This window comes from Dysidea avara, chromosome 1, assembly GCF_963678975.1.
Source record: "Dysidea avara chromosome 1, odDysAvar1.4, whole genome shotgun sequence".
Lineage (NCBI taxonomy): Eukaryota > Metazoa > Porifera > Demospongiae > Dictyoceratida > Dysideidae > Dysidea > Dysidea avara.
In genome coordinates, this window is record NC_089272.1 from 61,987,093 (window position 1) to 62,001,858 (window position 14,766).

At 36.1% G+C, this 14,766-nt stretch overlaps 1 protein-coding gene across 1 annotated transcript in view; it reads right to left on the bottom strand.

Annotated features, from left to right (window-relative positions):
- Window positions 1–9,117: 9,117 nt before the first annotated feature.
- Window positions 9,118–14,766, bottom strand: part of LOC136239685 (uncharacterized) — a 47,252-nt gene continuing 41,603 nt past the window's right edge. Inside the window, exons 6-8 of the mRNA XM_066030441.1 lie at window positions 12,284–12,835; window positions 10,170–10,739; window positions 9,118–9,443 (exon numbers count right to left, since the gene is read on the bottom strand). Of these exons, the coding sequence (XP_065886513.1) occupies window positions 9,377–9,443; window positions 10,170–10,739; window positions 12,284–12,835 (1,189 nt within the window). The 3' untranslated portion in view covers window positions 9,118–9,376. The remainder of the gene's footprint in view (window positions 9,444–10,169; window positions 10,740–12,283; window positions 12,836–14,766) is intronic.

A 14,766-nucleotide genomic window follows, 5' to 3' on the forward strand; every position in this document is an offset into this window, starting at 1 on the left:
TGGATCACTGATTTCCTGTCTGACCACTCTCAACGTGTTGTTTGTGGAAGTTACTCCTCTGAGCCTGTTAGTGTTGTTAGCGGTGTTTCGCAAGGTAGTGTGATAGGGCCCTTACTCTTTTTAATATACATTAATGATAATAACACAACACTTGTCATCTTCATGTCGCCTCTTTGCAGACGATTGTGTCCTTTACAGACGGATAGATTCACCTGATGACATAAATTTGCTACAACAAGACTTAATACAACTTGAAATGTGGGAAGAAAAATGGCAAATGAAATTTAACATTAGTAAATGTACAGCGTTAACCATTACTCTAAAACAGCACCCATTGATATTTGAGTACTTTTTACATGGACACAAACTTGCTGCAGTCACTGAAAGCTAAATATTTGGGAGTTGTACTCGATTCTAAGCTTTCTTTTAAACACCACATTGATGCCACTTGTCAAAAGACAAACCGCACACTCTCCTTTATTCGTTGAAATCTGAAATCCTGCCATAAACAAGTGAGACTAGATGCTTACAACATATTTATCAAACCAATCTTTAATTATGCTGCCACAGTTTGGACATCACACTCACAATGTCATATTAACAAACATGAAGCTATTCAAAACCGAGCGGCACGCTTTATTGTCTCAGATTACAGAAGAACAAGTAGTGTATCAGCTATTAAACATTCCTTAAATATGAAATCAGTACAATGTCAACATGAAGAATTACGATTACTATATCTTACATGGACTTGCTGAACTAGAAATGCCAAATTATATTACACCTGCAATCACTACTACACGTGGAAATAGTATCAAATTTGTCCAGCCATCAGCACAAGTTGATCCTTATAAATTCAGTTTCTTCCCCCAATCAATTAACTTGTGGAACAAGTTACAAATTGACAATATACTATTACCTTCAATGACTTGTTCAAATACCCTAATAGAACATACATCTTACACAAAATACTCTAATAGAACAGTCATTTCTACTGTTAGGATAACCGAGTGTTCAGATGATAGAGGTTCAGATAATTGAGGAAGCACTGTACTCCGTAGTCTATATACTAATTGGCGGCTTATGTTAGGGGTATCGATTTGTAAAAGTCATTTTTCAGATTGCAGACCCTTTACTTTGACAGAGCGGCGACGATATGATACAGCCATACAAGTTTACAGAGTTTTACATAATATCTCACCATCATACCTACGTGACACTTTTACGCTGTTGACATCTCTTCTCGTGCTGCTTGTAACGCTCATCGTTTATTTGTGCCAAGTTACAGTAGAACTACATTAGCTAAGATCAGGTATGTAATAGCTGTATGTTTGTCAGGGCACTGCTGAAAAGCAGTGTTTTTATACTGAGCAGTCTTTCCTTTTTAAAAAAAAGGGTAATGGGACGAGAGCAACAGTTTGACAACGTACTCCATACAGGATACAGTTAACTCACAAAAAGTCTGAAGACTTCAGGACATAATTAATCAGGAGAGGAAGTTCTCGTCACTGTCCCATGGAAGTTGAAGTTCCACTGCTCATGACTGATTCACAACGGCGAAAAACCGGCAATATCACGTGATCAAAATTAGTCACTATCCCACTAAGGACCTGCAAAGAAGGCTACTACAAGCCTGTGTATAGCAGAGAGTCAGAAACATGTTAAAATACTATAACTGTTGAATACAGAAATATCCAAGACTAGGTCTGATATGTAAGAGTGTCTATGCATGTTATCACTATGATGGGAGCTATAGTCTAACTGAAGCTGCTTACTTAGGCAGTAGTATCATCAGGCATTGGAAACAAATCACTGATAGCTAGAAACTCCAAGATCAAACCTGTGGTGGTGATAGAAACTCCAAGATCAAACCTGTGGTTTCAATGGTGCCACTGACTGAATGAAGTTTTGTGTTGTAGCTAGCTAGTTAAATTTTAAATCCATGTTTCATGTTAATGCATTTGCATCACCAATATATTATGGAAAATGATGCAAATCATCAAGTTAATTCAGTCATTTCTTATTTTGATAATGATACCTGTTCATATTGTTGCTATATGACTTAGTACCTTATTCTTCACATATAGCATGGAAGTATAAATTGTTAGTTTTTGGCCTGCTGGCTGGTGACATTAAAAGCAAATTACATGGTACGTATCTTGACTTCATCAAGTCACTATACAATGAGACACTGGAATCTGTGGGCTGCCTTAAATTATTTCATATATTTGTTTACATATGTAGTACGTGAAACGGCACATAAATATGAATTTATTTACCTGATGTACAAAAGTTAAGGGAAAATTGTTTGAAGCAAATCAGTTTATCAAATTGTTATAATCGTGCTTAGCATAGATAAATAATTTTAGTTCATATGATGCAGCAGCTAACAAAATGGATTTGACACTGACAAGTGTACATCTTTATTCAAGTGTTGCTAACATTTTGTCGTCTCTAAATTTACTGTTGTATTATGTAGACTTTCGAGTCTGAGGAGTATAGGTATTATAACTAGTACAAACTCTAGGATGATTTTCAAAGGTGAAATTTTGGGTGGCGTGCAAAATTTTTGGGGCAGTCTACCATACCATTTGATAATTTTCTTTTCATTAGATCCCATGCCATTGTTAAATTAAATGATTTTTGCTATAATTTAAGGACCACACCTGTGTGATCTTCATGATCGCTGCACATGTACGTGTGGTAATGTTATTAATGATTACAAAATAATTTTAAATAGATTATGAAATCACATTACAGTAATTAAATTAATAAAATGTTGTATGTATTTTAAAGTAAAAACTAATCCGTTAAAATAAAGGTATAGCATGTCCAATATGTACATTAGCTAACTAATTTTTGTGTATGGTTTGATTAATCACCAAAGGGATCATAGTAACTATTAATTGGGGTCTGGTTTCTATATATATATATATATATATCAAATTATTAATTGTTTAAATGTAAACAACTGCTGTCAGCACAACTATAGTCATCTCATATAAAGCTAGCTAACAGTCAGTGTTGGGAAAGTTGCCTTTTAAAAGTAACTAGTTACATATTACTTGCAACTGAACTATTTAGTTACAGTTACATATTACCCATAAAAAGTAACTATAATAATATTACATATTATATTACTTTGTGTCCATAGCCTTAAGCTGTCACGTGTGAAACTACCACCTTATCACATGACATAATTGCATTGTTGGACAATGTGCAAATCTTGGTTATAAGTAAGAAGCTGGTGAATAAGCTTCATTCAGTAGGCTTCATTACTTTGTTGTGGCTAAGCGTTACTCAGTGGATTACTAATGAGATTAGTAACTTCATTACTTGTAGTAATCATATTACATAATATTAGATTCATTACAGTAACTATACTATTACTTAGGTAACGCGTTACATTTGCAAGTAAAGTAACTTGAGTTATATTACCTGTTATTTCGTTATATTTCTTAGTTACCACAATATTATGTAACACGTTACTCCCAACACTGCTAACAGTTAGATTCCTTTGAAAGCATGCATGTATGCATGCCTCCAACCCACTGCTCTAACTCCTACTACAACAACAATCAACAGTATAAAATTCCAACAAACAGATTTTTCCAGAACCAAAGAATGGAACCTATTTCACTTGCAACCATATAATAGATGATTGCATGCTGACTAGATTATAACCAATTCACAAATACAATCACTTCTTGTCACTATAATTATAGATAAAACACTGTATGTTTTCCTGAGCATATAGTAGCTGCATCGATTGCCTCCACAGTAATTATTTAAAATTCCCACCAGAATGTTTATTACCTGAGTTGCCCCACCCAAAACCTTTTAGTTTTCCCAAAACTATTATGATTTAATTATCATGTATATCTGTGGTGATTACTAGTTCAGGATTTTTTGGATGTCCAGACAATCTGTATGGATTCTGATAATCTGCAGCAGTTATATAGATGCATGTAAAATAGGCATGTTTAATTATAGCTCAAATTCTCAGTAGGCATTGCATACCGTAAACAGGGAAAGTGTTGCTGGGCAAAGTTTTACAGTTAAGGCTTTCCAAGACTATTCATGGTAAATGTTTTGTGGTAAAGCTTATTTATTTAGCAGGTAAACTTTCCTGTTTGCCTTTAAACCACAAGAAGCGTGAAACGTTCCCATTTACAGTGCATAATTCCTTATTCACACAATAATGCTAGAAATTCATGCGGGTCTTATGTGAGAATGGCTGATAAGCTAAGAATTTTCAGATGAAATAAAGCGTGGGAATTGCAATCTGTTATAGCTTGTAGCAAGTCGGGGTCTTGTTACATTTAGACAATAGCATCCGGAGAACGCTATGATATTTGCAAAGAAAGCAGGATTTTTATTCTGATGTAAACTGGAAATGGAAAAATCGTCATATAAATGTACCCTAGAGTAAAACCCTTGTATAGAGGCCACCTCTTAAAGACCACCTCCGTACAACAGACCACTTTGTAATTAGATCTCAAAGGTGGTTAAAGCATACTGATATTATAAGACGGCTTCATGGTCACGCACCTTTTATAAAGACTACCCTCTTTACAAAGACCACTTCTCACATTGTAATAATACCTAGGTTCCAAACATCTATTTCATGACTTATTAAAACAGCTAGGTCAGCTAAAAAATACGACGCATCATCTCCTTACGAGACCTCATTTTTCGTTGATACAGTAGTATAGGGCAGCCAATAATTGATTAAGGATGTAGTGTACTAGCCACATTTCACTTGCATGGACTAGGTAAATTCTGGTACAAACTAAGCAATAATGGTAGATGACTTGAGTGAAGTGTGGACCAAAATATGGGAGATGACATTGACCCATTTGTGTGAGTCATGAAATATGAAGCTTATCATGTAAAGAGGATGGTCTTTATAAAAGGTGACCATGAAGTGGTCTAATCAATTAGATTATCTAGTATACCTTAGCTATCTCTAGAATCTAATTACAATGTGGTCTTTCGAGGCTTTTACCCTAGGATCTTAAGAGCCTAGCTGTTTTGATAGTCATGAAATAGATGCTTGGAATCTTAGCTATTATTACAATGTGAGAGGTGGTCTTTGTAAAGAGGGTGGTCAAGTGGTCTTATAAGGTAAGCTATCTTTGAGATCTAATTATAATGTAGTCTTTGTATGGAAGGTTTCATTCTAGGGTATGCTTATATTATGACGACTTGACCATTTCCGTTTTCCATTTCCACTGTTTCCAATTGCCCTTTATCCACTGAAGAATTCTAGCACACAGGTGTCTCACCAGAATGCCCAAATACTCCTTCTGCATGACATTGTCTAATCATATGTATATTTGTGCAATGTGAAAGTTTGTAATCATAAGCTGCAAAGTTATATACATATGGGCGCACAAGTATCATGTAAGGAGCGCACTTAGTTATGTACATAATGGCTTTAGTGCTAAACCTTATGTGAAGATTTTGTTACATGATAATGATAACACAAGTTCTTTAGAATAAAATGATTTGCACTCAGATGTTCACATTCAGTTGGCAATGAAGGTTTATTAAAACCATACATATCACTTGTTTATCATTAATGATGAATTCAATTATGCATGTTAATTGTATGTATAGGGTTTTTCCATACATTCTTTATGGATTCTGGTTCATTGAAATATGCAATGTTGGCATAACTCAAATTCTTATGTCATCACTACTGCACCACAAAAACAGTATACCTACAGTAACAGCTTTATTTGATAGTAGGCATGATGATTTCAACGGTTAAGTTTGCATGTACAATAGCCATCAGTATTGTAGTGTGTGTTACAATGGTGGGGACTACAGCAGTACGGAAGAACTGTTCTCTGGTAGGCAGTGATGATATTATTGGGAACAATAGCACTGAGCTGGTGTCCTTGAATGTATCTCAGTATTGCTTTGTAAATGAATGTGCTGTTCAGATCCATGGGTCAAAAGTGTTGTTGAGCATATCTGAAGTATATGAGGACCATGTACTAGTAGCAGGTGATAGTTCTATGTTGTACTTGGTATCTTCAAATGGCACTGATTGCTTGCTTGAAGAAAATGATGAAAATCGTCAAGTTAATTCATTTCTTATTATAGCTGTATTGTACCTGTTCATTGTTGTGCTGAGTGCCATCAATATTGTTCTTCATCTGTTAATTAAAGAGTTACGGAATGTTATGGGAATATTAATTGTTTGGTTTTGTATTGCAACAGCTGTGACCAGCCTGCTGGTGACATTAAGAGCAATATACACTTATCTCCATCAAGTTAATGAGAACACTGGCATCTGTGCTGCCTTCAACTATCTTATTCCCATCTTCGTTTACATACGTGAACTAGCACGTGTCATGATTTTGTTTCACTTTGCTTACCTGATGTACAGAAGTCACAAAGTTAAGGGAGAATTGTTTGCAGCAAATGAAAAGTGGTTGCTTTACAAGTATCAAATTACTATTATCGTGCTTACAGTTTTTGGCTGTATAACTTTAATTCCGTATGATGCAGCAGCTAGCAAAAATGGATTTGACACTGACGATGGTTACTGTACAGGTGTTCCTGTTATTAAAGGATACTATGCCATTGTACTAACTAGTCAGCTGGTCTTACTATTAGTTACTCAAAATGTCATTTTTGCTGTTGGGATTGTGCTTTACTTCAAGGTGACGAGAAGCTGCTGTGGGAAAATAACTAAAGACTTTCGTGTTTCCATTGCACTAATAGCCACAACAGGAATTGCAGTTGCCATTTACAACATCTTATTTGTGGCTGGAGTTTCTTCATACGTAATTCTTGCTGCCGTGAATACCAGTACCATCATTGAGCAAGTTGTGTTCTTGGTGATGTTTTCAACTACAAAGAAAGTAACAGATTATTGCAAGAGAATTAAAGAGAAATACCGGACTGGTACCATCAAGAGTACTACTAACACGTACTCATTTTAATTGTAATATTATTTTACCGATTCATGTGTGTACTGTAAAATGTACCTGTATGGCAGTTATGTACATGTAGCTACACATGCCATTGAGCATGTACATAATGATATAATGTGAGTAAACATTGATGCATCTTATCTTAACATTGTCTTTACAATAATAATGATTGGCCAGTTTCTGCATGTTAATGCATGCAGTCACAAGTATACCATCACTAGCCAATAGTTGTCCATGTGCTATGTATTAGTGTGCAGCCTGTCAGCATGTAACAGAGAGAAAACACGTCAACTATAATTTGTCAAATACATTCCAGCATGCTTGTTATAATTATTACCCTTTAAATATCAACACACAATCTTGAAGCCACACTTTTACACATCAGTCAGCCACATTATGCATATGGTTCATCTGAAAACTATATATATAGACATTCTTTAAAATCTAGTTAACAGTAATTGTCAGTACCTGTAATTGTCAACTCTTACTGGTTTTCCTGCCAACATACTGCATTTTGCATGTACTAGTCAGTATTGTCCAAAACTACTACACTGTATTACTACTAAACCAATAGCAAGATTCACACAAAGCGCTTCACCAACACATAGGTGGCCAGATTTGTGAAAAGGGGTCTTCCATACCCATTCAATTCTATGAACTTGGAAGACCATAACTTAGTGATAAAGAAACACAGTAACCTGAAATCTTCTTCATCCACTATGCATGTTGATGCTCATAACTGACTAAATTTTAATTCAATATCCTTGTCCAATCTGCAGTTATGAGTCAACAAAGTTGGTACAGTACCACCCAGAGGTAACATTACAATACCTCGCGAGTGCTCAACAACTCGACACAACGCACGACTGGAATACATCACGTGCAAAGGCACGCAGTTACTGGAGCAGTCACCAGAGGAAGCTTGCGTGTTGTCGCTACAAGTGGTGAGTTAGTTAGCACACACATGCCAAAGAAATTGTGGGTCGAAAATTGGCTACACGAGTGTCAACTGCTCGCGAGTGTAACATTACCTCTGGGCAGTACTGTAGATTGAATGCATGTGGAAGACCCCTTTTTGCAAATCTGGTCACACAGTGTAAACCATACAATGCAAGGCAAGTTTAACAAGGAAATGTTTTGTCTTGCCGTTCAGTATAATTTTCTTCTTAATTTAGGTATTCCACACTATAACACAAATACTAAAGCATTTAGTCAAAACTTCCAAGTCAAATTAGCTTCTCGATCATCAGTTGCAGATTCATCAAAATTTCCCTCATAAAATATTTGCACTTTTCTATGATTTCTGTAACTTTAGAGTTGCTAATTGATAATTAGAACTTATAGATTAGATTATCAATTTTGTTAAAGACATGGGTACATAGAAGGCATCGCCTGCAAAAGTGCTCCCCACACACACAAACATACAAATATACGTCCACAACACATTAACAATTACAACAAGAGACAAAATAGAACAGTTACAATACAGAGTTTACACAAAAAGAAAACGATGAAGTGCAGTTGGAATGCAATTGGATTTGACGGTTGTAGGATATGAAGGGGAATGGTGTTCCATAGGAAGGGAATGTTGACAAAAAAAAGAGAAACAGCAAGGAGTAATAGTTGAGGATGAGATACAGTCATAATGACATCGGATGAGATCTAGTGGTGTTGAAAATCTGCTGTAACATGCACATACTAACTTTGGAGAATATGCATAATGGTATGTAGCTATACCCTATGGTTATACAGTATTTTATATTCTGACATAATTGTTACCACACAACACCATGCAAGATACACAATTTTAAAGCCATTAATACTTCATGATTGATGAATGATATGAAAGTATCAGAAGTTGATACAAAAATATTTAAAATAGCTATATCCCCGTGTATGGAGACTCTTTAACTATATCACATTTCACAAAGATTGTGAAACTATAAGTTTGCAGTCATACACATGTCTATTTCATTCCACAAAGTGTCCATACATGTTAACAGTTGTTGATTGACTGCAGAAATCAAAAATTATGCTGCACAAAAAACCACATGCTTGAGAGTAGTCAATGAGAATCAGCAGCATCCATTTTAAACAGTTATCTTGCACTGCCCGTGACAGAAAGTTTCACTGGTTATGTCCATACAAATGACTTTTACATACTTGTATTAGGATTCAATGAATAACTAACCAGAAATCTACTGTACTACTATCTACATTATCATTGTAGCATGAAAACATATTTTATTTAAAAACATAGCTAGCTCTACCATATACATATATTGTGTATTTAATACATCTCTGTGTTACAGGGAAAAAAACTTTTGGTATACACAACTAACTATATCCAAAGAAAAACCCTGCATGTGTGTATAAAAGTATATATAACAACTACAGCTACGTACCACTGTTAACTTTGAGAATGTCTAGTATTGTTTTCTGCTATTGCAGTACCAGCAAGGAGGCACACAAACATTATCCTTAATCATCTTCCTGAAAAAGAAAAAAATAATGTTGACTATTAATATTAATGCAAAGCAAATAGTTCATTTCATTGTGCACACTACAATTACATGTACAGATTTAATTGGCTCCAAAAAAATACTAAATATCCTGAGATGTCAAATTACAGGCCGCAGCTTGCACAATAAATTGTTACTTAGTAGTGCCTTATTGCTGCAGGCTAAGTTTATGTAATGACACACTCACACTCCTACACACAAGTCTTGATTTTTGGCCACATAATGGAGTACAGTATAATACTGTATTACATTATTTTTAGCAAACTAGGCTTGCACCACTTTCTCCAGCACTTACCCTAATACATACAGTTGTCAAGAAATACTAAAATACACTCTAAAAACAGTCAGTGCTTGTTGATTTTGAAAACATAAATTTGAGCTATAGTGTATAGGCTTGATTTTTGAGCATTGATCAAAAGCAAAATACTTTTAAGGAAACAAAATTATCAATGCAAATAATATTAGAAAAGTCAAAAGAAGTGCTTAGTTTTTGAATTTGTACTATATATACCGTATTCATGATGGTCAAGGCACAGCCTTAATTACCCATTGGCATGTATGATCAGCTAAAGACATCCTTTTACTTATAGGGATACAAAGCCACCTTCTTTTACAATGCATAGAAGATGGCCATTTTTCATCACCAATATAATAATACTTGCATTCATGCACATAAATGAAATGAACTATTCCTTACAGCGTATCTAGTTGAAGTGTGGAAACATCACATTTAGCTAGAGTGGATCTAATGATCTCTCCAACAGGTTCCAAGGTCAGAATCTGCTGTAAGTAATTTAAGCATTTCATTTGATCTGCTTTGTTCTGGTATTGCAGTGGTTCTTTAGGCTCAAACGTGGTGTGTGAAACATAAAACCCAAAAGTCAACTGCCGTAGTGAATTAAACTGGTGATAGAGTACATATGGCATACTACATGAGTCAGTGTTCACACAGACAAACAAGATATACTGACCAAATCTGCCACCTTTCCTCTTGTATTCACGACTCACATGAAATACTACACAATGTCCCTGGGGAAGTGTGACACCACAGTCTACTCCATTGGGATTGTTTGTGACTTTATACCCACAAGGTAATATGTGAATAATGCCTGGATTCTGATAGATGATTTTTAGACAATCCTCACTGCAGTGTAGAATGCTTTCACCATTAATACTGGTTGTAATGCTCGCCGGTTGAAGGCAAACGCAGCAACGACTTTCACAAAACCAACAGTGTGGGAAACACTTAATATCCACTGCTTTTGATCTAAGGTAAAAAAAATAAGCACATTTAATAAATTCAACATAATGTCAATTGGAGGATGATTCTACACATCATCTATGTAGTTTACTAGCTATTTCATGGACTGAATTCGCAGACTGGACTCACGGACTGAATTGGAAACAGCTTGTTAACAATAATCCAAGCATTATTTATAATTATCTCTTGTAACGCTGGGCACACCATTATTGAGCTACAACTGTTGGTACTGCCCTTCCTCATAAGTCACAAAGGTTGTGTGTGCACTAAAGTATTAAAATATTCACAAAACACGCGTACAAGTAGTGATATAGGCTATTATTGTAGCATAGGTTCATTCCTTTGTTGCTCCAGTACACTTAGCACTAGTGTTTATAAGCTTCAGTTATGAGCCAGTAAGTTAACCTCGAAATCTGGGGGCAAGACTACATAGCCACATAGCTAGCTAATGCCACCCACCAACTCAATATCAAATCGGTAAGTTTATACCAATCTGTATCCGTGTATTTACCATAAATCACGGCTAAACGGTGTAGGAATAGCTATGCCACTCTACAAAGCTATGGCTCAACTACTGGCATGCTTTTTTCTATTAATTTAGGACATGCGTGACCTTCATGACTTAAGAGGAAGAACAGTACCAGCAGTTTTAGCTCAATAATGATGTTCCCAGCATTAGAAGAGATAGATAATGCTTGGATTAGTGTTAAGAAGCTGTTTCCAGCTCAGTCTGTGAGTCTAGTCTGCAAAATATATTAGGCTGTTTACTACATATTACAACTATATTCTGAGGTGTGGCATTGCATCTTACCACTAAAATATTACTTGGTTGATCGCAGTTCATAAAGGAGAAAAATTATTACAGTGACAGTAACTGCATACCGTTATTAAGGAAGAGATTACTGTAAACTACACAAGAAATGTAGCAGATAACATTTAAAACTTAGCAGGGGACATGAATTATTGTGTTTTAGTATGACATGTTAGAGTTTCTAAAACAGTCTGCATCAGTTTTATGTCCTCATACACATGTCACATAGCTACTAGTAAGAAAACCTCTGAATTATTGAATATGGGTAGGTCATAGAGAAGCAAATCTTTATGTTAAAATCTTTGTTATAGGGTTCACATTGCCAGTTGATGATATATTAGCTTTCAAGTCCCTCTAGGCAGTGGTTAAAGAAATTTTAATCTCACAGTAAAATTGTAATGCACTTGCCTTACAATGATGCAGAACATAAATCTATGCATGGTTCTGTTATCAGCCCTTATTTAGCAGCCAATTGCAGTACCAATCAACATGCAAATAGTACATGAACAGTACGTAGTAATAATAATGTGTTTTAACATATGCACAGTTGTCCAAACTTAGTGACTGCACATGTCCAAATTGAAAGGATATTACAACCTAGTTATCTCTTTACTTAAAGCAATGATGTTGTGTACTGACTAATTCAATATTCTGAATTACACAGCATATACAGTACCCTTAATTGCATTTATGACTTTGTCTTCTAAAAAGCACACTACCTTGACCACAAATAACTTACCTAGCACGATGAAGTAAAGATGTAATGTCTGTGTAACCCCTTCTCTCCAAAGCTGACTTTATTCCATCAGGAATATTATAAATCTGAGATTTTATCTGACCCATATATAACTCAGCAGCAACATCACCATTGCATAGTAAGCCTTCTACTGAAAAGTCTTCAGTGGATATATAAAAGGCAATATTAGCTATAAAATTCTTCTGTGGCATATAGTCATGAAGCAAAGCGTACACCTTCTCATTATCATCAAGACACAAAACTATTGTTAGTTCAGATGATACTTCACCTTCTCGAGTATTTATTGAGCCACTTGTATGCAACAAATGACGGTGACCTTCAGGTAAGGTCACCTTGTTAATCCCTGATCCTTGCGGGAGGCTCCTGTTAACGGTGAAACCCTCTGGCAAACTGTTAAGCACAAATGGAGATGATTTTTGCTTCTCTTCACAAAGACTGCTGCAGAATTTGCCTTGATCAGTGACAGTGAAACAGTTGATGCATCTCTTCTGGCAATACCAGCAAGGAATCTGACACCGTTTATCAAGCAATTCCCTATATAAAAGTGAACAGAACTATATAGCTACATATTTTGCTAGCAACAAAACAGAATGACAGTATGCATGTACTGTTTGTGCCTCCATTATTTAGCATCACTGCCATGTTTATATTTAGCTGCATTATATTGGATATCTTATTGTTTCTGTTCTGTTTTGTACAAATGATATGATTATTTAAATCTCAAGTAATACTAGAAAAAAAGCTTGCCAAGTAAAGCATAGTGGTGAATTTACATGTAATTATCATACAGTGTGGTAGTACTGTATATTAGGGATCATGAAGGTTTGGGCTTTTCTGGTCAAAATACCACCCTAAAACCAGCCTCACAATACATTCATGGCACCTTGGCAGTATTGGTTAGGTATAACCAAGCCCAAAAGTGCCTTCAGTGTGACCTGAAACACATCCAAAAGGTTACCACGAAACTAAAATATATATATATATATATTAGTGGAAGTTTCTACTGACTGACTGACTGACTAGTGCCCTTCAGACAAGCAGAACTCGATAACGGCTAAGACTACAGGCTTGATTCTTTCACTGTTCAATGTCACTTCATCCAGAGACGTGCCTTTGACATACCCTAGTACACACAACATGGACTTACCTAAGTTACCTTTGTCCTTCTTTATGTCCTATTTCTGTTTGCTGACAGCTCAAGGTGTCGATTCGTGGTAGCTAGCGTAATGGCCCGTGATGGATTCCCTAAGGGAGTTGTTTGTATTTTCCATGGCAACTGCTGAGGTGGTTCTTAGTTTGTAATGCTGTAAATGGGCTGAACATAGCCAAAAGTGAAGTGTTGCGAATCAGTAATTGATACGTAGTTAGGGTGCACAGATTGTCTCTATTTTTCATGGTGACTGGATTGATTGCAGAGGTGCTTCTCCTAATATTGTTCTTCATTTGTAGTGCTGTGTAACGGGCTGAACATAGCTGAAAAAGAATGGCAGTCTGGTCTCTATCTGGATGAGATCGACCTGTGCTGTTTCTGAAGAGTGACCAAATCTGCCCTTAGATGATACATCCCCTTAAACATCTTATTGTAGTGAAAAGAACAAGTAGCATCATACCCATCCCATTGCAGCTGTGTAATTTGAGTCTCACTTATCAGATAGCTGGGTGCTTGTAAAAAACTGTTGCTTCATTAGCCATTCTCTCTGTGGCTGGGAAAATTAAAGGAGTAAAGGAACTGTATTGAACTTCATACATGTGAACTTCATACAGTCACTTCTTACTTGCATTTTCTGTAAATGGCCCTAGTATTGGTGGACTTTGATGGTACAATTACTTGGCATGTGTGGGTTAAAAACTTTTACATCAATGTAGGCCTTCTCACAATGACCTCACCAAAATCCATTAGCTGAAATGACTAGGTGAGTGCCATTTTCAGTGTTTGAAGAAGCTAGAATGAACTGCTCACCTGTGACTGGTTGTAAATGGGGTCAACTGCAACCTCATGACAGACCTCAGTCAGTAAACTACATGAATCTCATTGTGATGGAAAGCCACCCTTGGGACATGTAAAAGAATGTTCAAAAGTGAACTTAGTTCCACAGGCACAATGCTGGCTGGATCCCATCCATATCTGAGAATAACAGCATCATGGAGAGCAGTTTTGTGAAGGGAGAAATTGTGCTCCTGCAATGGAAGGACAGTCAGAGGCCAACTCAATTGATGTCTTCAAATTAATAGTAGCTTCTCATGTAAAGTGGCTCTGTTGGAAGAAATCATGGAAAGTTTCAAGTGGTGAATTTCAGTTTTTATAGAGAATTGCTTATCTTGAATATCACTTGAAAAGGTACCAGACTGAGAAAACAGAGGGGATTGCAAAGGCTTGGTAACTTTATCAAAGGCAGAAAACTTGAAGTCACACATTCCGATGGGGTTGATAATACCCGTACCACCAATTAAGGTGGGAAGAGCCA